General features: G+C 38.0%; 2 protein-coding genes across 3 annotated transcripts; both read right to left on the bottom strand.

Annotated features, from left to right (window-relative positions):
- Positions 1 to 597: 597 nt before the first annotated feature.
- Positions 598 to 27481, bottom strand: LOC133425217 (V-set domain-containing T-cell activation inhibitor 1-like). 2 transcript variants are annotated; one of them, XM_061715945.1, is made up of 5 exons: positions 27435 to 27481; positions 14913 to 14948; positions 7069 to 7109; positions 2873 to 3193; positions 598 to 1125 (listed from the first exon to the last, which is right to left on the bottom strand). In XM_061715945.1, exons 2-5 carry the CDS (start codon positions 14918 to 14920, stop codon positions 1019 to 1021), a joined length of 477 nt encoding a protein of 158 aa, XP_061571929.1. In that variant the 5' UTR covers positions 14921 to 14948; positions 27435 to 27481; the 3' UTR covers positions 598 to 1018. The 2 variants fall into 2 exon arrangements, with proteins under 2 accessions (XP_061571929.1, XP_061571928.1); XM_061715944.1 differs by lacking the exons at positions 14913 to 14948; positions 27435 to 27481 and adding an exon at positions 12053 to 12174.
- LOC133425148 (ankyrin repeat domain-containing protein SOWAHC-like) lies at positions 19422 to 24645 on the bottom strand. Its single transcript, XM_061715829.1, has 2 exons — positions 24046 to 24645; positions 19422 to 20325 (listed from the first exon to the last, which is right to left on the bottom strand). The coding sequence occupies exons 1-2, from the start codon at positions 24643 to 24645 to the stop codon at positions 19429 to 19431; spliced, it is 1497 nt and encodes a 498-aa protein (XP_061571813.1). The 3' UTR covers positions 19422 to 19428.

Raw genomic sequence — 27481 nt, 5'->3', positions numbered from 1 at the left:
ACCGGTTGACAATCCCTGACCTAAAGGAAGCAGTAAAGAGAGAACAGAACTGGACCCAGTACAGAACCTTGTGGAACGCCATGCATGACTTTTTTGTGTGAGGAAGACTTATTGTTAGTGTGTACAAACTTAAATCGATCTGATAGATATGATTCAAACCGGTTTAATGCGGTTCCTTTAATGCTAACTGGACCATAGTCTTTGTAGAAGGATGTGATGGTGGATAGAGAATAAGAGAATAAGTGAAAGAAAGGAGAGAAAAAGGAGAGAACGAGTGTCAGATGCAGTAAGGATGGAAGTACGACAGTCCTGTAGTATTAGTAGTGGTACCAGCATCACTAATACCAGAGGACTGTAGTATTACTGTTGAACATGTCTGGCCTGATCTATGTCTCCCTCTGGTGGCCGAAACATGTTACTGCAGCAAACTTCTTCAGGTTTTATTCAACAACAAATAAACGTAGTTTTAAACTAACAGATTCTTTCCTCTTTTATTGTGTTTCCATCAGTAAAACATCTGATTGTCATGTCACAAGGTAGTGCCGAAAAACAATATATATCCCCCTCACAAAAATAAGAAAAATAGACCAACATATTTTCTCATCAACAAAACATATTTTTAATTTTTTAAGTAAAAAAATATCATATTTGAACAAATTTTCAGACAATAAAATAACATTTGAACATTTTTTCAGACAATAAAAGCTATTACTGCTGCTCTGTAGACGCGTCATCGTCTACTTCATCCCACACACAGGACCATGTGATACGGTCGCGTTTGCGAAATGGTTCAAATGTTATTTTATTGTCTGAAAAATGGTTCAAATAGGTTCTTCTCTTAAGTAGGATCAAAACACACTTATACAAAAAATTACAAACAAATAAAGTGCAAACAAATAAAGTGCACATGTAACTAAACTAACTAAATAATCAGATTGTTACATGATGTAGTGACTATATTTCCTGAAGCCATGGTAACAGACTGGGTTCTTCAGTGAAGGAACAGAAATCTTCTCTTCTAGCAGCAGAGCAGCAGACAGAGAGCAGAGAGTTGGACCAGCGGGAGGAGCTTCAGTCCTGCTGCTCCGCCTGATGGAGGATCAGTTTTTATCCCTGCAGGTTGATCTGAAACACAGAGACCACGAGGTCAGTTTATCACCTGGAACTCTGGAAAACCTGAACACAGAATCCAGAATCCAGTCTGCCGTCCATACGTAGGTCTAGATCTAACTCAGGGGTCGCCAACCCAACATGTTTTAGAGCCATGTTGGACCAAAAACACAAAAAACAAATATGTCTGGAGGCGCAAAAAATGAAAAGTCTTGTATCAGCCTTAGAATGAAGACATATGCTGCATGTTTCTATATTATTTAGAACTGGGGGGAGAATTTTATTTCATTATGCACTTTGAGAAAAAAGTCAAAATGTCGAGAAAAAAGTCGAAATGCCAAGAAAAAAGTCGAAATTTTGAGAGAAAAGTTGAAATGTCGAAAAAAAAGTCAAAATTTTGAGAAAAAAGTTGAAATGTCGAGATTAAAAAGGAAAGAAAAAAAGAAGAAAAGAGAGAAAAATGAAAAAAGAAGAAATAAGAAGAAAAAAAGAGGAAAAAAAGAAGAAAAAAAGGAAAAAAAAAGGTCAAACATTTTTGAAAAAGCTCCAGGAGCCACTAGGGCGGCGCTAAAGAGCCGCGGGTTGCCGACCGTTGGTCTAGAGTTACTACAACCGTAGGTCTAGGGCAGTGTTTTCCCAAATAGTGGCGGCTCCGTCAAGAGGGGCGCGTTTGACTTCGGGGAACATGCTTTTTTATTTAGATTTTTTTATTGTCCTAGACCAGTGGTTCCCAACCTTTTTTCCTTGTTCCCCCCCCTACTTGTGTCTAAGACCAGCCAGGCCCCCCGACCCGTACGTACTAGCACCAAAATAGTCTTTAATTGAAAAAATGAACATTAATTATGTTTCTTTGATACATTTCTCTTTGGTTTACTCTGTATATAGATGACTTTGTTTTTCTCCAATGTCACCAATGTATAAAATACGCACAAAAGGACATAAAAATATTTCTGAAAAATGTCTCTTTTAATATGAGACCAATATTTTTTTTTATTTTTCCAACAACCTGTCGGAGTAAATTAAATGTTGAGTAATGATATAATAATAATAATAATAATAATAAGGAATGAAATCATTTCCTGTGTTTGTCACCACTGTATAAAAAACACAAAAAATATTCAAGACATTCATAAGTTATTTCAAACAATGTCTTATGAATGTCTCATTCGCAAATATAATTTTTCCAACTGCATAATTTCAAAGCAGACAAAGTTTCACGCCCCCCCAAAGATCTCTGGCGTCCCCCCAGGGGGACCCGGACCCCAGGTTGGGAACCACTGTCCTAGAATAAAGTGCAATTGCACTTATATTATATATAGTAAAATATATATTTCTCCCTAGAAATGTAATCAAAATGCATTTTTATGCAGAAACTAACTCAAAATATTGATTTTTTTCACTAAAAAATTTGAAATGTCCGCCATGTTTTTTGGTGTCACGGCCAGAATCTTGAAAGTCACGTGACTTGGACGCAAAACGAATAGGCAGAAAAATGTAACAGTTCTACAATTCAAGGGCTATTATTGTAACCCCTTTACATTTTTGCACTTTGGACCAACGTAGGCAGGGTACGTTTTAATGTGAGACTGGGTTGGGACTACGACCACAGAGCAGTCTGATCCATGACCTGGACGGTAGACCATCAGAGGTTCAGGATTCATCTCCAGGTTTGTGAAACCTCCTTTCTAGAGAACCTCCCAGATGTTTGGAGAGGAGCTGCTGAACATACAGATGTTCCTGACGACATTCTCTCTGAGCTTACCTGAAACCGTCAGGTCGACTATCCTACGATACGAGCCTGTCTTGACGTAACACTCATATGTGCCCGTGTCGTTCTTCTGCAGCTTCGTCATGAGGATGGAGAAGGTCCCGTCCTTGTACTCTTCAGGGAAGCTGGTCACTCGACCTTGGTACGTCTCGTCCTGAAACGTGTAATCTGGTAAACTCTTCTTGATGTCCAGGACAGCCAAGTCATCTTTGTCCCTCCAGAAGGCGTTGACCTCTGCTGGTAGGGACTGGTCGTAGATGCAGGGCAGTAGGACGTTTCCTCCAACAAAACCTTCAACTGACTCCTGGCAGCTCACTGAGGGGGGACAGGAAGTTCACATCATTACACCTGTCCTCCAATCAGAGGCTGTAACCTCCTCTGACAGTGATATAATGAGCATATACCACGGCCTGAAGTGATATAATGAGCGTATACCACGGCCTGAAGTGATATAATGAGCATATACCACGGCCTGAAGTGATATAATGAGCGTATACCACAGCCTGAAGTGATATAATGAGCGTATACCACGACCTGAAGTGAAATAATGAGCGTAAACCACGGCCTGAAGTGATATAATGAGTGTATACCACAGCCTGAAGTGATATAATGAGCGTATATCACAGCCGGAAGTGATATAATGAGCATATATCACGGTCTGAAGTGATATAATGAGCGTATATCACGGCCTGAAGTGATATAATGAGCATATATCACGGCCTGTAGTGATATAATGAGCGTATATCACGGCCTGAAGTGATATAATGAGCATATACCACGGCCTGAAGTGATATAATGAGCGTATATCACGGCCTGAAGTGATATAATGAGCGTATACCACGGCCTGAAGTGATATAATGAGTGTATACCACGGCCTGAAGTGATATAATGAGTGTATACCACAGCCTTAAGTGATATAATGAGCATATACCACGGCCTGAAGTGATATAATGAGCGTATATCATGGCCTGAAGTGATATAATGAGCATATACCACGGCCTGAAGTGATATAATGAGCATATACCACGGCCTGAAGTGATATAATGAGCATATACCACGGCCTGAAGTGATATAATGAGCGTATTCCACGGCCTGAAGTGATATAATGAGCGTATTCCACGGCCTGAAGTGATATAATGAGCGTATTCCACGGCCTAAAGTGAAATAATGAGCATATACCACGGCCTGAAGTGATATAATGAGCGTATACCACGGCCTGAAGTGATATAATGAGCATATACCACGGCCTGAAGTGATATAATGAGCGTATATTACAGCCTGGAGTGATATAATGAGCGTATACCACGGCCTGAAGTGATATAATGAGCGTATACCACGGCCTGAAGTGATATAATGAGCGTATACCACGGCCTGAAGTGATATAATGAGCATATACCACGGCCTGAAGTGATAAAATGAGCGTATACCACGGCCTGAAGTGATATAATGAGCATATACCACGGCCTGAAGTGATATAATGAGCGTATATCGCGGCCTGAAGTGATATAATGAGCATATACCGCGGCCTGAAGTGATATAATGAGTATATACCACGGCCTGAAGTGATATAATGAGCATATACCACGGCCTGAAGTGATATAATGAGCATATACCACGGTCTGAAGTGATATAATGAGCATATATCACGGCCTGAATTGATATAATGAGCGTATACCACGACCTGAAGTGATATAATGAGCGTATAACACGGCCTGAAGTGATACAATGAACATATAGCACGGCCTGAAGTGATATAATGAGCATATACCACGGCCTGAAGTGATATAATGAGCGTATATCACGGCTGAAGTGATATAATGAGCGTATACCACGGCCTAAAGTGATATAATGAGCATATACCACGGCCTGAATGATATAATGAGCATATACCACGGCCTGAAGTGATATAATGAGCATATACCACGGCCTGAAGTGATATAATGAGCATATACCACGGCCTGAAGTGATATAATGAGCGTATACCACGGCCTGAAGTGATATAATGAGCGTATACCACGGCCTGAAGTGATATAATGAGCGTATACCACGGCCTGAATGATATAATGAGCGTATACCACGGCCTGAAGTGATATAATGAGCATATACCACGGCCTGAAGTGATATAATGAGCATATACCACAGCCTGAAGTGATATAATGAGCATATACCACGGCCTGAAGTGATATAATGAGCATATACCACAGCCTGAAGTGATATAATGAGCGTATGCCACGGCCTGAAGTGATATAATGAGCATATACCACAGCCTGAAGTGATATAATGAGCATATACCACGGCCTGAAGTGATATAATGAGCATATACCACGGCCTGAAGTGATATAATGAGCGTATGCCACAGCCTGAAGTGATATAATGAGCATATACCACGACCTGAAGTGATATAATGAGCATATACCACGGTCTGAAGTGATATAATGAGCGTATACCACGGCCTGAAGTGATATAATGAGCATATACCACGGCCTGAAGTGATATAATGAGCGTATGCCACAGCCTGAAGTGATATAATGAGCATATACCACGGCCTGAAGTGATATAATGAGCGTATGCCACAGCCTGAAGTGATATAATGAGCATATACCACGGCCTGAAGTGATATAATGAATGAATGAATGAATCAATCAATCAATCAATCAACTTTATTGTCACATCATATTACTGGTAGTAACATGGGTGAAAAACTTGTTTGTGCAGGCTCATCATCATTTGCAGTTAAAAGATAGACATACAAACAAAGTGCATAGTGCATGAATAAAAGCATAAAAACAGTATGTGAAATAAGAGGATAGAAAAACAGATAAATAGTCTTGGGCTTCTATATGTGATATAAAAAAATCTTCAGTTCAGTCTTTCACAAGAACTAAGTCTTGTTCAGTAATCTGTTTGCTGACAGATAAAAACTGTTCAGAAATCTGGTGGTGCTGCTTTTTATGCACCGGTACCGTTTGCCCGGCCGTGGGTGCGGCAGTGGCTGGAACAGGCTGTGGCTGGGGTGATGGATGTCCCGGATAATGTTGTGGGCCTTAGCCACACAACGTCTCACGCAAAGTTCTTGGAGAGGTGGAAGCTCCCCTCCCACGATGCGCTGTGCTGTTCGCACCACCCTCTGCAGTGCTTTCTTTTCTGCGGCGGTGCAGTTTCCAAACCAGGCCGTGGTGCCGCTCATCAGGATGCTCTCGATGGTGCTTGTATAGAAAGCCCTGAGGATGCGGGGGCTCACTTTGAAATTCCTCAGACGCCTCAGGCAGTAGAGCCGTTGTTGGGCCTTTTTCACCACTTTTGTGGTGTGTGTAGCCACTTCAGGTCCCTCGATATATGGATTCCGAGGAACTTGAAGTCTTTGACCTGCTCCACAGCAGCACCATTGATGATTACAGGTGCGTACTCTCTCTCTGATCTCCTGAAGTCCACGATCAGCTCCTTGGTCTTGCTGACGTTTAAAGCCAGGCTGTTCTCTCGACACCACTGTGTCAGTGACCCGACCTCTGCCCTGTAGGCCGACTTGTCATCGTCATCAATCAAGCCTATGACTGTCGTGTCATCCGCATATTTAATTATGACGTTGGAGCTGTGTGTGGCTGTACAATCATGTGTGTACAGTGAGTAGAGGAGCGGGCTCAGGACGCAGCCCTGGGGGGCTCCTGTGTTGAGGGTCAGTGGGTCCGATGTTATGTTGCCCATCCTCACCACCTGACGGCTGTCAGACAGGAAATGAGCGTATACCACGGCCTGAATTGATGTAATGCTTTTATAAAACGGTTACCATTAATGTAAATATGAAAGAGGAATACACAATCTATTTTATTTATTTTTTAATTAATCAGAAATACAGATTACCCAGTAAAAATGGCCCCACTGTGGAAAAAAATTGTCCCATCTCTCCTGACGTTATTTCTGCATGTCGTCTTTTCCTTGTCTTTTTTTTTCGGAGACAGGAACTCCTCAATCCATTCATCCATCGTTAGCTCCTCCCCGGAGATCAAAGTTTACCGTCAACATGCCTAATTAATTGTTAACGAAAATAAAAAAATAAACTTTAACACCGGCTACTTTTTGCTACCTGCTCTAACCGTCAAAAAATATGTAACAGTTGGTTGTTGTCATGGATACATTGTTGAGAACATGGGGAACATGGGGAACATGGAGAACATGTGTGTAATGAGACTCACCTGAGTTCAGGCAGAAAACCAGCAGGATCTGAAGTTGGAATCTGCAGAAAAACCACAGACAACAGTCACATTTCAGTCCTGCTTCCCTGTCTGATGCCCATCTGGACTAGAGCCCTGCTATAGGGACTGTTTCCTTCATCCTGCTATAGCGGGACTGTTTGAAGATTCAAGATTTCACCTTTCACGCATCAATTATGTGATTGAGGTTTTAGCAATGAGGCGGTGAGTGGCTCAAATAACACTAATAAATAACATAAAATAAGCAAAGTTAACGAATTAAACTTATTAATTTAACAAATTAACCACTTGGCCATTCCATATCTGTGGAGGAAGAGAATCCTGCTGAACGAAGCTGGTTCCAATCCCCCGTCTCTCTTCCAAGATGCTCCACAGACACTAAACGCAGTTTCTCCAAATATCGGACTTGCTTTGTCTTTGTTTTTGCTTCCTGTTTCACACCAGAAAACACTCCCTTGTTTTAATAAGGTGACTGTTGGTTTCAACTCTGGCTCAAATACTTGTACCAGCTCAGTGTTTCCTGATGAATAAGTGAATATTTAGGTATTTATTTGGTATTCTGGTCTTTATTCCAACAGTTTCCTGATGAATAAGTGAATATTTAGGTATTTATTTGGTATTCTGGTCTTTATTCCAACAGTTTCCTGATGAATAAGTGAATATTTAGGTATTTATTTGGTATTCTGGTCTTTATTCCAACAGTTTCCTGATGAATAAGTGAATATTTAGGTATTTATTTGGTATTCTGGTCTTTATTCCAACAGTTTCCTGATGAATAAGTGAATATTTAGGTATTTATTTGGTATTCTGGTCTTTATTCCAACAGTTTCCTGATGAATAAGTGAATATTTAGGTATTTATTTGGTATTCTGGTCTTTATTCCAACAGTTTCCTGATGAATAAGTGAATATTTAGGTATTTATTTGGTATTCTGGTCTTTATTCCAACAGTTTCCTGATGAATAAGTGAATATTTAGGTATTTATTTGGTATTCTGGTCTTTATTCCAACAGTTTCCTGATGAATAAGTGAATATTTAGGTATTTATTTGGTATTCTGGTCTTTATTACAACAGTTTCCTGATGAATAAGTGAATATTTAGGTATTTATTTGGTATTCTGGTCTTTATTCCAACAGTTTCCTGATGAATAAGTGAATATTTAGGTATTTATTTGGTATTCTGGTCTTTATTCCAACAGTTTCCTGATGAATAAGTGAATATTTAGGTATTTATTTGGTATTCTGGTCTTTATTCCAACAGTTTCCTGATGAATAAGTGAATATTTAGGTATTTATTTGGTATTCTGGTCTTTATTCCAACAGTTTCCTGATGAATAAGTGAATATTTAGGTATTTATTTGTTATTCTGGCCTTTATTCCAACAGTTTCCTGATGAATAAGTGAATATTTAGGTATTTATTTGGTATTCTGGTCTTTATTCCAACAGTTTCCTGGTGAATAAGTGAATATTTAGGTATTTATTTGGTATTCTGGTCTTTATTCCAACAGTTTCCAGGTTTCAGGGGAAATGAAAGCAGCATAAAGTTTATTTTCTTCACTCAGAAACAGGGTGAGACAATGAGGAAGTTCCCCGTGATTTATTTATCTGAACTAAAGTCCTCCAGATCCCGTTTACTCTGAAAAACAACATTTGTCCTTTCGTTTCTGTCGCTTGCAGGAACATGCGAGCTTAGACTGCGGTGCAGCAGCCGTCATTCCCACCTGCTGGTAAAATCAGCCGCTCCTAAATCTCATGTGCGCTCCTATTAAAGTCTTTACAGCAAATGAATGAATGAGGCTCAGAAACAGAATTATTACTGTGTTTTAGATAATGCAGATATTTTTTTTTTCATATATTTCTTTCATTACCTTGATTACACCCAAACTTCCACCATAATATTTACACACTTTAACTATTAAACCAACTATTAAAGGATTAAACACTTTTTCCTTTGTTTTACTTCAGGTTTTGTGTTGCAGAGACTATAGAAATTAATTCTTCCATAATTTCACCTAATACCTCAAATACCTTCAAAACTACAATCACTACTAGCACACTGAATTTCAAACAATTTAACTGTAGAAATATTTAAATATTAAGATCCAAACTTTAGACATTTTACTTTTCCCTACAGGTTTGGTAAATTTCACTGTACTTTTATAATCCACTGCAGGCGCCTCGTTGTTTTATAATCATCCTTAAGCACTATGTGGATATTTCATTTAGTTTTATTAAGTATATTTAGTATTTCAATGTTTTTTTTAATCTTATACTGTCCTTATGGTTCAGCTGCGTTTTTTAATATTTATATTCCTATATTAGTTTTTCTGCTCTAAGTGCATGTTTTGTGTGATAAATGCAGCATCTGGTTTATTTTTGCTGTATTGTTATTTGTTGGATACTTTATAGATCCATCTATATCTATAAAAAATTATCTGCATTAACTCAAACTCAGAACTTCATATCTTTCTGTTTCTGAGCTGCATTTATTCATTCACCGTAAAGACTTTAATAGGAGCCACATGAGATTTAGGAGCCGCTGATTTTACCAGCATTTTCAACTAAATACGCACTAATATACTTGGGAAACAGTTTGGCACCAAATATAATATATTTAATTTTCTCAGATGGTAAAAATAAGAACTTTATTGATCCCACATAGGGATTATTTTTTCCTATTTTTTTCATGTGTTTTTCCCTCTTTTTTCCTCTTTTTTATCTCTTTTCCTCTTCTTTTTTTCCTCTTATTTCATCTTTTTTCCTCTTTTATCTTTTTCCCTTTTTTCATCTTTTTTTCGTCTTTTTTCCTCTTCTTTTTTTTCCTCTTTTTTTTTTCCCTTTTTTCATATTTTTTTCATATTTTTTTCGTCTTTTTTCCTCTTCTTTTTTTCCTCTTTTTTTCTCTTTTTCCCCCATCTTTTTTGCTTATTTTCATAAAGCATCTTTCTACAAAGAAATGCACGTTTTACGTCTCATTTATTCATTCACACACGCACTAATATACTTGGAAACAGTTAGGCACCAAATATAATATATTTAATTTTCTCAGATGTTAAAAATAAGAACTTTATTGATCCCACATAGGAGTAATTCATGTTGTATCAGCTATAGAGAACAAGGTAGTGCCGAAAAACAATATATATCCCCCTCACAAAAATAAGAAACATAGAGAAACAGATTTTACATAAACATATTGTAAAATGTTCAAGTAACAAAATAACATATTTGAACCATTTTTCAGATTTTTTCCAGTTATTTTATTGTCTGAATAATGGTTCAAATGTTATTTTATTGTCTGCAGTTGTTTCTACCTAAATATGATTTGATCTCATTCTTGAGCTTCATAATATAAACACTAGAGCTCACATGATTAATTGCTGTTAACTCTTTTAAAGGGACCATTACAACACAAAATAGGTATTTTTACCTGCCAAAAATTGATTGAAGGCCAAATATACAGTTAATGAAAAGTTGTTTCTGCCTAAATATGACTTGATCTCATTCTTGCGAATTTCCCCGCTGTGGGACTAATAAAGGAATATCTTATCTTTTTTTTTTTACTTTATTTTTCTATGTGCCACACCATAGTGACGTTCAGTATAACAACAACAAAAAAACCAACTAATATACATATATATAGACATAAGACAGACACCAACCTCAAAAAAAAATATTAAAAGGACTTATCTAAACAACAAACGCAGACAAAGCAAAGAGAGGCCTAACATGCCTTTAAATACCTTGTAACCCCCTGTTACCTCCCTCCCCTAAACATCCCTTACCCTTCACTATCTTTTATGTATTAGCCAAAATTCATATTTTCACAAATCCTCATTTCCATTCTTATTTCATAAACACAATACAACTAGAGGGAGAGAGACGCACCATGAGAGCAAGTAAACAAGCAAGTACATGACAATACCTCCAAAGATAAAAAGATAATAATAAAAAATAAATAAAATAAAAAAAATAAAAAATAATAATAAATTAAATTATTTATTTATTTATTTTTTAATCTTATCTTATCTTTACGACGGAGTATAAGGGCCAAACTAAGAAAAACATTTTTTGGGAAATTACGAGAATAAAGTCGTAAAATTACGAGAATAAAGTCATAGCCTAATGTTACGAGAATAAAGTCGTAATATAACGACTTTATTCTCGCAACAATATGACTTTATTCTCGTAATTTTACGACTTTATTCTCGTAATTTTATGACTTTATTCTCGTAATATTACGACTTTATTCTCATAATATTACGACTTTATTCTCACAACATTAGGCTATGACTTTATTCTCGTAATTTTACGACTTTATTCTCGCAACATTAGGTTTTGACTTTATTCTCGTAATTTGGAATAGAATACTTTTATTGTCATTATACACGGGTACAGTGCAGTACAAACAGATGAGAAATATAAGAAATATAAATAAGGTTAAGGTGTATTTTGAATGGTGAAATCAAGACCTGAGATAATAACATAACTACACATGTGGTGAAATATTTAATATCAAATATTTTATGACTTTATTCTCATAATTTTTATATTTTTTATGTCTTAGTTTGGCCCTAATACTCCGTCGTATATTTTATCTTATTTTGAGCTTCATAATCTGAAAATCTGACGTTTCAGCGCTATCACATTCTGGCAGATAATCAGTTTCTGGCAGGTAATCACTTTCTGGCACCACACCTGGTTTCAGAGAAAATGAAAGCAGCTTTAAAAGTTTAATTTCTTCAACCAGAAACCAGTATATAAGATGGTCCAGGTAGTTTATTTATCTGAAACTAAATTCTCCCAGATCCTGTTCATCCTGAAAAACAATATTTGTCCCGTTGCTTTGCGATAACAACATTATCTGGTAACCGTTACCAAATTTTACCAAAAATTAACGCCTCAAACAAACCAAGCGACGTCACGTGACTCGTTTTCAGCATCATGTTTTTAATTTTTAATCACGTACCTGCGGTTGGTCGTCATGTCTCTTTCTGGAATTTGAAGTAAAATGTGTCCGGTGTTCTGCAGATTCTCGCTCCCTGTCGAGTATGACCAGAGACGTTCTATAAAGTGTATAGAAGATCTTTGGTATGACACTTTGTGGTTCTGCGCATGCGCGCAGTCGATTATTATGGGATCAGAATCAGAATGTCAGATGTTGTGAATATTTGAATAAAAGCCAACTGCACCCTTTATTTCTTGGCGAATTGATTTCAGACACAGTCTTGGATGTTAATTCAGCCAGCAGTATTTTCTTTATGTGTTTTAAAAAGATTAAAAGTTCCCGTATCTTCAGGGCAGAGCAGTGGATAAAACCAGAGACGTTTATATTTATTTTATTCTGTATCTTTGATAAAACCGAGGCGACACTTCCATAGGACTCCGTTGTAAACCGCATTTCCGGGTTATGGAGCCCTCTGGAAGTTTTTTTTTTTTAATTTTCTCATTGATTTTACAAAAAAAACAAGGCAAATTATACAGGACTGTCTCAGAAAATTAAAATGTTGTGATTTTCTGTAATGCAATTACAAAAGCAAAAATGTCATACATTGTGGATTCATTACAAATCAACTGAAATATTGCAAGCCTTTTATTATTTTAATATTGCTGATCATGGTTTACAGCTTAAGAAAACTCAAATATCCTATCTAAAAAATTAGAATATTCTGGGAATCTTAATCTTAAACTGTAAACCATGATCAGCAATATTAAAATAATAAAAGGCTTGAAATATTTCAGTTGATTTGTAATGAATCCAGAATGGATGACATTTTAGTTTTTTTAATTGCATTACAGAAAATAAAGAACTTTATCACAATATCCTAATTTTCTGAGAGACTCTGTAGTTTTTTTTTATTTATTTATTTATTTTTTTCTCATTGATTTTACAAAAAAACAAGGCACATTATACCTTCCAAAAGAACATTTTTATCAAAGAACACTGAGCGAATGAGTAAAACAAAACAAAGAAGATACACAGTGAAAAAGAAAGAAAAGGAATAAACAAAAAATAAATTAATTAATTAATAAAAAAATAAACACAAGTGATCAGTGTATAATGTTCTGGAGATGAAATGTGTCTATATAAACATACCGAAATAAACGAAATAATAATAATAATCAGTCAGGAATTAGGAACAAAGATTTTTGTACTGAATTATTTCGTTTAAATATGCAATAAAGATTGGATTAATTTTCAAAAAGCTACATTTATGAATAAAAAAAATTAGCCAATATAATTAAATTATTAATCCCAAAGTCTATTTTTTTGTCTTCCATTTGTAAACCAACTTTAATGTTTTCAAATGTAAGAATAGGAATGGCAAGACTGCGCTGTAAACTAATTCCTGTAAACCTTTCTACAAAGAAATGTACGTTTTACGTCTCATTTATTCATTCACACACACACTAATATACTTGGAAACAGTTAGGCACCAAATATAATATATTTAATTTTATCAGATGGCAAAAATAAGAACTTTATTGATCCCACATAGGAGTAATTCATGTTATATCAGCTATAGAGAACAAGGTAGTGCCGAAAAACTATATATATCCCCCTCACAAAAATAAGAAAAATACAGAAACATATAGAGAAACATATTTTCTCATCAACAAAACATATTTTAATTTTTTCAAGTAACAAAATAACATATTTGAACCATTTTTCAGACAATAAAATAACTGAAAAAAATCTGAAAAATGGTTCAAATATGTTATTTTGTTACTTGAAAATTTTAAAATATGTTTATGTAAAGTATGCTTTGTTGATATATTGTTTTTGGGCACTACCTTGTTCTCTATAGCTGATAGAACATGAATTACTCCTATGTGGGATCAATAAAGTTCTTATTTTTGCCTATGCCTCGATGATCCGGTCCTTCAGGCTCCCAGGATGCAGTTCTGCAGTAATGTTGTGTCTGAAAGCATTGAAACTGATTTCAAATGATTTTGGAAGGATGTTTTGTTGGTGTTTTTGACCATGTAACGATTAGAACAAACCCAAAAGAAACATTTATTATTAATTTGTTGATTATCCTTGCAAAATTACACATCCACAAATCCAAAATGACTTTTTTCACAAAATTTCAACTTTTTTCTCGACATTGCGACTTTTTTCTCGACATTTTGATTTTTTTCTCGACATTTTGACTTTTTTTCACGAAATTTTGACTTTTTTTCTCGACATTTCAAAGTTTTTTCTCGACATTTCGACTTTTTTCTCGACATTTCAACTTTTTTATCAACATTTCGACTTTTTTTCTCGACATTTCAACTTTTTTCTCAACATTTTGACTTTTTTTCTCGACATTTCAACTTTTTTCTCAACATTTCAACTTTTTTCTCAACATTTCAACTTTTTTCTCAACATTTCGACTTTTTTCTCGACATTTCGACTTTTTTTCTCGACATTTCAAAGTTTTTTCTCGACATTTCGACTTTTTTCTCGACATTTCAACTTTTTTCTCGACATTTCGACTTTTTTCTCGACATTTCGACTTTTTTCTCAACATTTCGACTTTTTTCTCGACAAAAAAACCTCTTTTTTAACTTTTCTTTGTGAATTCAATCAGTATCTGGACTCTATTAAGTTTTCTACTAATTCAAAAGCAATCAAATCCATAAATGTATGTAAATGTTTTGGCTTACTGTTATAATTTCATCCCCCCTGGCTGGTTATAATGTGTTTTCTTTTTTATTTGATTTATACCCCTTTATATGTTATAATTCAACTTGAAATTGCATAATGTGAAGATGTGTAATCATTGTACTTTTTGCAAATAAATAAAAAAATAAAAACAGTACCTTTCTGCAGTTTTCCCCACCTTAACATTGTAATCCTCTCCTACCTGAGCTCGGACCTGCAGACATGAATCAGAAGTATTTGTTTTCCCGCCCTGACCAGGTGTGTCACATTAAGGTGTGCTGTCTTGCGTAATCCTAAGCCACGCCCCCTTCCATGATCCCTGGACCAGCCTGATCTCTGATTGGTGGAGCCAGTCACGTGATCAGTTTGGTATGAAAACCCCGTGTGGAATGTGGGCGGGGCCTAAATCAGACCTGCAGCAGCTTGTTGTTACAGACATGAATACATGAATACATAGATATATAACCATAAATATATACACATAGACATGAATACATGTAACCATAGATATATACACATAGACAAACACAATCTCAGGGGAATATGCAATTTTAAAAAACAGCATGTAGGAACAAACATCAAAACCCATTGTGTATCAGTGAAGGGAGTTAATCTGTGGAACAACTGCAAAGATGAAATTAAATCATGCAATTCACTAAGTAAGTTTAAACGAATCTTTAAAATCATTACTCTTTATGGATACAAAACGGAAATGGACACATGAACTGACAGTGTCTTGCTCAGCTGAACCACTTTTTCTTTTCTTTTATGCTTTTCTTTCAGAAGTTCTGTGAAATGAAGAAATTGTAAAAACAGAACATAAGAAGGGGTAGGACTAGAAAAGTTTTTTGAAACTTCATCCTACACCTTTTCAAACAGGAAATATTTATCTACATATAGATTTGTCTCTTTAATTTGCTTTGTTTTGCTTATGGTTTTTTTTTGTTTTTTCGGTATATATATTTTATGTATTCTGATTATTTTTTTGTCTTTGTTTTAACCTGTTTGAATAAATAAATAAACGAAACGAAACATGAATACATAGAAATATTATACACATAGACATGAATACATATATACACATGTACACATAGACATACACACATATATATATATATATATATATATATATATATATATATATATATATATATATATATATATATAATACACGCATACATGTACAAACACGACTATATGATAGAGAAGCAGAGGCAGATTTTGTAAAACAAAGCTATTTTAATAATATGAAGAAACAATAATAAACATATCCATATATATTCAATTCAATTCAATTCACACTTTATTAGAGACACATCTCGAGAAAAGGTCCATAAGTACCATAAAAAATATATCTATGTATATCCAGAAACACCTCCATATAAATCTCTCTCTATATACTGTATATATATATATATATATATATATATATATATATATATATATATATATATATATATATATATATACATGTTTATATACAAATATATACATACACACTATGGCAGGCCGTTCAGGAAGTTAATCTCTGAACATATGGAATATGAGGAATGTGCTGCAGCTCCAGATTAGCGGATAAAACGGATCAGCTTTTATAACCGTTATTAATGATCTTAGTTAGAGCTGCATTTGGACAGGAAACCAGTACCGGGGGGGGGGAGTCAAAATTTTGAGAAAAAAGTCGAGAAAAAAGTTGAAATGTCGAGAAGAAAGTCAAAATTTTGAGAAAAAAGTAGAAAGTTTGAGAAAAAAGTCAAAATTTTGAGAGAAAAAGTTGACATTTTTGAAAAGAGTTGAAATTTTGAGAAAAAAGTCAAAATTTTGAGAAAAAAGTCGAAATGTCGAGAAAAAGGTCGAGAAAAAAGTTGAAATTTTGAGAAAAAAGTCAAATTTTTGAGAAAAATGTCGAGAACCACAGTCTTCTGTCATTTAGAGTTCATATCAAATACATTCATACAAACGGTACCGTGATACAAACCCGCAGCACCAGAAGATTCACAGACGCATCAGCTTTTATTCTGAAAGGTTTCTGTTTCACATGTAAACAAACCAGAGGAAGTGAGTTTGGAACTGGATTTCTGTTTCCACTGACCAAGAACCGGCTCCGGGCCAGAAGAACCGGTTCCAAGGTAGCACCAACTCTTTACTGGACTAAAGAACCAGTTCCAAGGTAGCACCAACTCTTTACTGGTCCAGAAGAACCGGTTCCAAGGTAGCACCAACTCTTTACTGGTCTAAAGAACCAGTTCCAAGGTAGCACCAACTCTTTACTGGTCCAGAAGAACCAGTTCCAAGGTAGCACCAACTCTTTACTGGACTAAAGAACCAGTTCCAAGGTAGCACCAACTCTTTACTGGACTAAAGAACCAGTTCCAAGGTAGCACCAACTCTTTACTGGTCTAGAGGAACCAGTTCCAAGGTAGCACCAACTCTTTACTGGTCCAGAAGAACCAGTTCCAAGGTAGCACCAACTCTTTACTGGACTAAAGAACCAGTTCCAAGGTAGCACCAACTCTTTACTGGACTAAAGAACCGGTTCCAAGGTAGCACCAACTCTTTACTGGACTAAAGAACCAGTTCCAAGGTAGCACCAACTCTTTACTGGACTAAAGAACCAGTTCCAAGGTAGCACCAACTCTTTACTGGACTAAAGAACCAGTTCCAAGGTAGCACCAACTCTTTACTGGACTAAAGAACCAGTTCCAAGGTAGCACCAACTCTTTACTGGTCTAGAGGAACCAGTTCCAAGGTAGCACCAACTCTTTACTGGTCCAGAAGAACCAGTTCCAAGGTAGCACCAACTCTTTACTGGACTAAAGAACCAGTTCCAAGGTAGCACCAACTCTTTACTGGTCTAGAGGAACCAGTTCCAAGGTAGCACCAACTCTTTACTGGGCCAGAAGAACCGGTTCCAAGGTAGCACCAACTCTTTACTGGGCCAGAAGAACCAGTTCCAAGGTAGCACCAACTCTTTACTGGGCCAGAAGAACCAGTTCCAAGGTAGCACCAACTCTTTACTGGGCCAGAAGAACCAGTTCCAAGGTAGCACCAACTCTTTACTGGGCCAGAAGAACCGGTTCCAAGGTAGCACCAACTCTTTACTGGGCCAGAAGAACCAGTTCCAAGGTAGCACCAACTCTTTACTGGGCCAGAAGAACCAGTTCCAAGGTAGCACCAACTCTTTACTGGGCAAATACCTTGTTGTTGCTGCAACTTTCATGCAAACGCAGAGACGTAACTGACGTTGCAGAGACGTAATGACGTAATGACGGTTCTCAGCTGGTTCCTAGTTGAACGAGTTGTGAACCAGAACCAGCTCTGGAACCGGTTTGGTGGAAAAATGGGTAAATCAGACTAAGGGTGCTTTCAGATCTGTGGCCCGTTTGTTTTGTTCCGATTCAGGGGCTAAATCGATACAGTTTCGTTTGTGGCGTTTGTGTTCACAAGGCAACCGTCTGTAGCGGTTCAAAGCTGGTAACAAATGAACCAACTGTTCTCTGATTGGTCAGGAATGAACGTGGAAGGAGTTTCCTCTTCCGTACCCCGGGAAAAACAACAATGGTTATAACTCCTTTCACAGAGAGGGGGCAAAGCGCAGACCGCCGCCAGCTTTCACATTTATTGTGTATGTGCTACCGGCGCGAGAGCGGTCCGCTCTGCCGTCGAGCTCGGTGTCGCCTGCCGCGGCGTTTGCACTACGGCGTTTGCACCGCGGCGTTTGCACCGCGGCGTTTGCACCGCGGCGTTTGCAACACAGTGTTTGCACTACGGCGTTTGCCCCGTGGCGTTTGCACCACGGAGTTTGCACCACGGAGTTTGCACCGCGGCGTTTGCACCGCGGCGTTTGCACCGCGGCGTTTGCACTACAGCGTTTGCCCCGCGGCGTTTGCCCCGCGGCATTTGCACCATGGCGTTTGCCCCGTGGCGTTTGCACCATGGCGTTTGCACCACGGAGTTTGCACCACGGCGTTTGCACCACAGCATTTGCACCACGGCGTTTGCACCACGGAGTTTGCACCACGGCGTTTGCACCGCAGCGTTTGCACCGCGGCGTTTGCACCACGGAGTTTGCACCGCGGCATTTGCACCACGGCGTTTGCACCACGGCGTTTGCACCACGGCGTTTGCACCACAGCATTTGCACCACGGCGTTTGCACCGCGGCATTTGCACCACGGCGTTTGCACCACGGCGTTTGCACCACGGCGTTTGCACCACAGCATTTGCACCACGGCGTTTGCACCACGGCATTTGCACCACGGCGTTTGCACCACGGCGTTTGCACCACGGCTTTGAGCCGCGCCTGCCTGCCAAATTGAACATTTTTTAATTTCACCGTGCCGCGCTGTGACGACATCTCGGCACGTCCAATAGAAGAGAAGAGAGAATGTTGCGTCCGTTAGGAGAGGAGAGAAGGAGGTGGAGGCTGCGCCGACTCTTCTCCTTGTGCCGCGGTAGCACATACACAATGAAGGGAGTTGTGTCGGTTGCTGTGTCGATTATGTTCTCACTGCAAACGAACCGCTCAAGGTCTGAATGGAAGTTTGTTTTGTCCCGCATCCGAGTGCGATTGCTGTGTTCACATAAACCAAACGAACTGATCTTTAGGGGGAAACGCTCCCTGTTCCGGAACAACTGCTCCAAACAGGACAGAGGTGGAAGCACCAAGTCCTGCCATCACGACCTACAGGAACCTCAGCCGAGGAAGTGGGTCTTCCGTCTGGCCTTGGCGGACCCAGATCCGTCCCCGGATCCGTCCCCGGACCCGTCCCTGGGCCCCGTCAGGTCGTCCCGGTCCCTGAAGGAGACGCTGTGGACCAGCTGGGACGTCCTCATGCGGAGTCTCTGCAGGCTGGGCTTCATCCTGCTGAGGGACGACCTCCTCCGGAGGACGACCCCGCCCCGGGCCCCGGGCCGGTCCTCGTCCTCCTCCACCGAGAGAGCCTTCAGGCTGGACCGCAGGGCCCGGGAGAACCTCCAGGGGCCCCCGGGCTCCGGCTCCGGGGTACCAGGGGTCTCCGGGGGGTCGTCGTCCGCCCCGATGATGTCCCTGATGTCGGCGGCGGCGCCGCGGCCCAGGTACTGGCAGGCCCGGCGGCCGCTGAAGTCGCGGGCCCCCAGGTCGGCGCCGTAGGCCCCCACCAGCAGCTTCACCACCTCGGCGTGGCCGTGCATGGCGGCCACGTGCAGCGGCGTGTAGCCGGCGCTGGAGCGCACGTCCACGCTGACGGCCACGCCGCGGCGCCGCGAGAAGTCCAGGATCAGCGCCAGCAGCTCGGCCCGGCCCAGCTTGGCCGCCCAGTGCAGGCAGGTGAAGCCCGTCACGAAGTCGCGGCGCAGCGCCAGCCCCGGGTCCAGCGCCAGCAGCGGCTGCAGCCGGGACCACTCCCCGTCCGACGAGCACAGCATCCACTCGTGCTCCACGGGCTCCAGCGCCGCCGCCGCCCGGTCCTCCTCCAGCGCCGCGGGCCGGTCCTCCTCCAGGGACGAGGACCGGGACGAGGCCAGGGAGGAGGCGGAGTCACTGTCCCACCTGGACGACAGGCCCAGCCCCACGCTGCGTCTCACCTGGGGGGAGCTGTCCATCATCACCTGCAGAGGAGAGGACGGATCTGACTCAGACACAGTAAACGCAGGACGGAAAGACCCGTACAACTGAAATAAGTACCGTACCTAGTGCTGGGCGGTATACCGGTTCATACCGAATACCGGTGTTTATGTTTCTTATGATATGAATGTTTCATATACCGTAATACCGGTGAGTTTGTACAGTAGCTACACAACGTTGGGAACGTAGCGCCGCTGGACACTGTTTGTGAGGGGACTGTTTAGCAGTAGTGATTCACCGATTGTTCGGTAACCGGAATTGTTCGGCCGAAAATGGCAAAAAAACACTTTCGGTGTTCGGTGGAATAAGTGGGGAAAAACAAACAGTTAATAACGGCGTTGTAAAATAAGGAAATAGACTGGCCGCTCCGTAACGGTTGCACCACAAACATAAATCGTTGGCCAACCAAAAAGTAACCACATAAGAATTTTACCATCATTCATCAGGAGGTGGAACCAAAACAACATAATGCTGGGAAATTAAAAAATGTTCAGTTTTTTATGTTCAATAAATATTTTCTACCTTTGTAAAAGATTTTTTTCTTATGAAAAGCACGCCTAAATCAAATTTATTTGATTTATGCATCCTCCTCATGACAGTAAAATAGGCCATTCTAAGCCAATTTACTGCAGCAATTCCTTTCCAAATCATTAGAAAATGTGGTTAACACCCAGTTGTGCATGAAAAAAATAATACCGTGATATACCGTGAAACCTATATAATTTTGAAAAATACCGTGATATAAATTTTTGGTCATACCACCCAGCACTATACCGTATTGTCCCGAATATAAGACGACCCTGATTATAAGACGACCCCCTTTTTTTCAAGACTCAAGTTTAAAAAAAGACTTTTTGAACACCAAATTCAATATTTATACAGAAAATAATTACAGTACATCTGAAACAAATTATTATAACAATATATTCAAGAGAGAAAGCTTGTTATTTTGCCTCATTCAAATCATTATATTGAAGTTTGCATCATAACTTCTCCTCAGCTGCTGGTTCACCTGCCGATCTTCCACCCACTTTTCTCCAGATTGTCGCTACGTTTCTCCTTTTTCTGTTATCTCTTCTCTTATTTTCTTCGCTTTTCTTTCTTACCGCTATTTTTTATTTTTCTTCTCCGTGCTACCGTTATTTTTATTTGTATTCTTTGTGACAGGAGTTGGCTTTGGCCTGGGGAGTTAAGTTCAGCATTCGCTTTAAAAGTATCTGGCGCCATCTAGTGTTGTGAATGGGTATAACGTCTAGACCCTGAATGTAAGACGACCCTCACTTTTTCAGTCTTATTTCAATGCAGAAAACACTGTCTTATATTCGGACCAATACAGTATCTTATATAAGTAAGTAAGTAATACAATCTTTGACTAAAACTAAACTAAAATGGTCCTGGACAATTCTGACTGTCGAGACATTGTGACACCGTGGCTGACGTGAAACTCCAGCTTCCTACCCCCTGCAGGGGCCACACCTTGGAACTGGCCCCAACAAAGACTTGAACCACGGGAATGCCATATGACGAAGTTCCTGACTGACTGATATGTTAATACCAACTCATTTGGCCACAGACCTGAATAACGAGAACACGCTATGGGGTAATTTAGAACTGAATGATATTCATGCCGAATGCCCGAGGACGGCATTTGGCCACAGATCACATCTGACTGTAAATACGTAGTAAATGTTAAATGTTAGATACTTTTATTTAACAGTGAGTTAAATGAAATGTTCCTGTTTAGCAGGAAGAACATAAAGACCTTTGAATGTGGTATTTAAGGTGTGACGCAAGAATGCCCAAGCCCCGTCCCCCAGCGTTAAGGCCACGCCCACTCATACCTGCTCAGGTAGGAATGTTTTTTTCTGCTCAGTTTTTTTTTTATTAAACAAAATTATATTGAAAATATACAAACTCTCAAAGGGGATAATGGACAAATATCTATTTAAATACAATATGAAAAGTACGATGGAGTATTGGAGCCAAATTTCGAGAATAAAGTCGTAAAATTACGAGAATAAAGTCGTAATTTCCAATTTTGTTTTTGTCTTAGTTTGGCCCTAATACTCCGTCGTAGAAAAGAAAGGAGAATTTCAAAATTAAAAAAATTAAAACTAAATGTAAAAAATAAATAAAAAATGGGGATTCTTGTAAGGAATACAAAAAACAAGAAAAAACAAGGCGCTCTAAGAATTAAAAGGTGCATATGAATACAAAAATAAATTGAGCATTTAAATTCACATAATTCTCATTTTTGTTTTTTACTCTTTTGAGACATTTGAAAAAAAATCTTAAAATGAATGAATGAATTAATTTATTTATTTCGAACATGTATATAAAAATAAAAATAAACAGTAACATCTTCATATGCACATAGGTTTGAAAAAGGAGTAGGAAGAAGTTTACACTTTTTCCTAGTTCCTACCCCTTTATAACTCTGACTGAATTTACATTATTGCTATTATTATATCTACACAATATCCATATAAATATAGTCTATATAAATACTACGTAAACATGCCTATTACTACATAATTATCCATATCCATAAGTATTAGAAAATAAGTAGTAGAGAGTAGTAGAAAGTAGTAGAAAATATAAATATTACATAAATATTATAATCAATATATAGAAAATACAAATATTATATTAATCTATATAAATATACACTAATTATATAAATCTATATAAATATACACGATATAAACTACATAAATATCCCTATAAATATATATGCTACATACAGGACTGTCTCAGAAAATTAGAATATTGTGATAAAGTTCTTTATTTTCTGCAATGCAATTTAAAAAAAAAAAATGTCATACATTCTGGATTCATTACAAATCAACTGAAATATTGCAAGCCTTTTATTATTTTAATATTGATGATTATGGCTTACAGTTTAAGATTAAGATTTCCAGAATATTCAAATTTTTTGAGATAGGATATTTGAGTTTTCTTAAGCTGTAAGCCATGATCAGCAATATTAAAATAATAAAAGGCTTGCAATATTTCAGTTGATTTGTAATGAATCCAGAATGGATGACATTTTTGTTTTTTTAATTGCATTACAGAAAATAAACTTTATCACAATATTCTAATCTTCTGAGACAGTCCTGTAAACATGCACTTTACGTTCTAGTCCCCTGTAAAGGAAATTTAGGAATGCTGAATATAGATGGTAATGCTGCTCCCCGTTAAAAGTTTCTGCTGTTACCTCAGAAATTGCCTGTTTTAATTTCATGATTGTGGATCAGGATTTTTTCTTCTCATTTTTCATTTCAAAAACAGGATGACATTAATGCCCTGGCAGTAGCAATAAGCTATTATTTTATTTTACATTTTTTGCACTAAATTTGCTGATGTTAAATGTTTGCAAAACAAATGTTATGGCACTTTCGTTCAAATTTTTATAAATAAAAGTGCACTTTACACAACTTTTGAATTCATTATTTGATTTTGCATATACAATGCGATTAATCGTGATTAATCAGGGAAATCATGCGATTAATCGCGATTAAAAATTTTAATCGTTGCCCAGCCCTAATATATATATATATATATATATATATATATATATATATATATATATATATATATGCTACATACAAAAAAAAATGTTAATAAAACCCCGGAACGAGCTTTTTTTTTCCTGCATTAAAAGTGATTAAAATAGCTTTAATGGTGCGGATTCCGGGTCAGACCTGGATGAAGCGGCGGCGGCTCTCCCTCGGGCTGCCCCCCCCTGGGGTGCTGCCGTCTTCGCTGCCGGACAGACTGCGGGCGTCCGAGTCTTCCCCCCGGGGCCCCCCCGGGCCCCCCTGGAGCTCCGCCCCTGCGTCCCCCGCGGCCCCTGCGGCCCCCGCGGCCCCTGCGGCCCCTGCGGCCCCCGGGGGCTCCGGGAGTGTGAAGGCCCCCCCCTCCTCCTCCTGCTCCTCCGCGGGGAGCGGGGACGCCTCGGTGACGGAGATCTGCGGGACGTCCCGGGGCCCCGGGTCCTGGTCCAGGGGTCCCGGTCTCCGGGGCCCCTGGACCAGGACCCGGGGGTCCCGGGTCCCCGGTGGCTCCGGTTCCGGGGGCCCCTGCGTGTTAGAGCCCCGGTTCCCCATGTCAGTCCGTGCTGGTTCCTGCTCCGCCAGACGCGGAACTGGAACTGGAACTTTTCTCCGTTTCCGTAACCTGAACCAGGTGGGGCGGGTCGGGAGCGCGCAGCGCGCGGCCCGGGACTCCCTCACCTGGACGGTTTTCGGCTTCATTATAAAGTCCAGGACCAGGACCGGGTCCTGCATGGACCGGGACTCCATCCTGACCCCCTCAAACCCCCCCGGGAATAATGAGCTGCTCAGCGGTCGCGGCGGATCTTTATATCCGCGGCGTTCCCCGTCGCCTAGCAACGGGGGCGGAGCCAGAGCACTGGATAAAACTATACAAAATATAATTTAAAATGTATTATTATTAATTAATAAAATTAATTAAAAAATAATACAATAATAATATTAATAATTATTTATTTGTTAATTATTATCATTATTATTTTATTATTATAGAATAGAATGAAATAAACGTTATTGATCCCCCAGAGAAGAAATTCACTTGTAGCAGCAAACATGCACACACTCAACAATTTTTTACAAAATATACAGAATATTAATAATAAATTAATTAATTGATTGTATTAATTATTTATTGATTATGTATTATTTTTTATTCTTTATTTATTCTTTATTTATTAATTATTATCATTATTATTTTATTATTAATAGAATAGAATATAATGACATAAACTTTATACAGAATATTAATAATAAATAAATTAATTAATTGTATTAACTATTTATTTATTATGTATTATTTTTTATTCTTTATTTATTCTTTATTTATTAATTATTATCATTATTATTTTATTATTAATAGAATAGAATAGAAAGAAATAAACTTTATTGATCCCCCAGAGGAGAAATTCACTTGCAGCAGCAAACATACACACGCTCAACAGTTTTTACAAAATATACATAATATTAATAATAAATTAATTGATTGCATTAATTAATTATTTATTTATTAAGTATTATTTTGTATTATTTATTAATTAATTTTATCATTATTATTTGATTATTAATAGAATAGAATAGAATGAAATAAACTTTATTGATCCCTCAGAGAAGAAATTCACTTGCAGCAGCAAACATGCACGCTCAAAAATGTTTACAAAATATACATAATATTAATAATAAATTAATTAATTGTATTATTCATTTATTTATTATGTATTATTTGTTATTATTTATTCATTATATATTTATTAATTATTATCATTATTATTTTATTATTAATAGAATAGAATAGAATTAAATAAACTTTGATCCCCCAGAGAAGAAATTCACTTGCACTTGCATTCACTTAAGTATTATTTTTTATTCTTTATTTATTAATTATTATCATTATTATTTTATTATTAATAGAATAGAATAGAAAGAAATAAACTTTATTGATCCCCAGAGGAGAAATTCACTTGTGCAGCAGCAAACATACACCCTCAACAATTTTTTTACAAAATATACACAAAAGTATGAAAAGGTATAAAAAAAAAGTAAATCCTAAAATAAAACACAATAAATAGCTAAATGAATGAAAACCCCAAATAAAAAATCTCAACATATTTGAATATTTTATGAAATCAATTCGATCATCAAAATTGTAACAAATAAGGCGTGCTTTGCATGTAATACATTAGTTTAATCTTTTAAGTTGAATTATTGAAATAAATTAACTTTTACACCATATTCTAATTTTCCAACCTTCACCAGCTATATTTATATTTACTATAGGAGCAAAGATATTTCAGTTGCCAGTATGGTTGGCTGCAAGTTCAATGCTATTAAAGCACTTATTTAAATAAATATTATTGAAATAAATTAACTTTTACACTATATTCTAGTTGAATTATTGAAATAAATTAACTTTTACACCATATTCTAGTTGAATTATTGAAATAAATTAACTTTTACACCATATTCTAGTTGAATTATTGAAATAAATTAACTTTTACACCATATTCTAGTTGAATTATTGAAATAAATTAACTTTTACACCATATTCTAGTTGAATTATTGAAATAAATGAACTTTTTCACCATATTCTAGCTGAATTATTGAAATAAATTAACTTTTACACCATATTCTAGTTGAATTATTGAAATAAATGAACTTATTTATTTCTTATTTTCGTGTATTCCTTATTTCTATTTCTAAAAGGTGGAAACCCTAGTGGAAATATGACCGCTATGGGTTTATAAACGTCCATATCATCATATTATCGTGTGTCGTGTCCTCTTCACACCTTATTAAAGTCAAATCCTCACAAAAATGCCGTTTGTGAGGTTGTTTTTGTAACTTTACCGCTGCCTGACCCCTCGCTACTGTAGTCAGGCGTTCTCCGTCTCCTAGCAACGGGGGCGGGGCTTCGGCCGGACCGGACTGAACCACTCCGTCACCAGAGGGGTGTGTTGGTGGAAATATGACCGCTGTGCGTTTAAAAACGGTCATATCATCATATTATCGTGTGTAGTGTACTCTTTATACCATATTACAGTTAAATCCTCACAAATATGAGGTTTGTGAGGTTGTTTTAGTAACTGTTGTGACCCCCGCCCCCGCCCCGGTGGTCCCGTCCGGCCACATGCCCTGAGAAGCTGCTTATCTGCAACAAATCACTTCAGATCCGACACAAAACCGCTTTTATTGCACAAACAATCACGCGGAGTGACGTAGTTAGTGAACTAAAACCATTAAACCCCCGGGGCGAAGTCCGTGGACCGTAAATCCCCCCGGTCCGACCCAACCCCGTTGTTTTCTGTCATCATTTACATTTAATTCCTTACAATAAAACTATTACTGTGTATTATTACCCTTACTACTGTAATTACATTCAGGTCGCATGGATTTATTTTGATTTTAAGGCTGTAGAATTGTCAAATGAGCAAAGAATCAGTGCTCTTGCCCATTTTTTTCCCCCTTACATAACTTCAACTTTCAATATCTGGCAGTTATTCAATATTACTGCCTGTTCTGACTGTAATAACGGTTTAACTTACTGTTTTCAGTTGACTTTACTTCTGTGATTCTGATCCGGTCTGCTCCT

The sequence above is a fragment of the Cololabis saira genome, chromosome 24, assembly GCF_033807715.1.
Source record: "Cololabis saira isolate AMF1-May2022 chromosome 24, fColSai1.1, whole genome shotgun sequence".
Lineage (NCBI taxonomy): Eukaryota > Metazoa > Chordata > Actinopteri > Beloniformes > Belonidae > Cololabis > Cololabis saira.
This window is presented reverse-complemented; position numbering and strand designations above follow the sequence as displayed.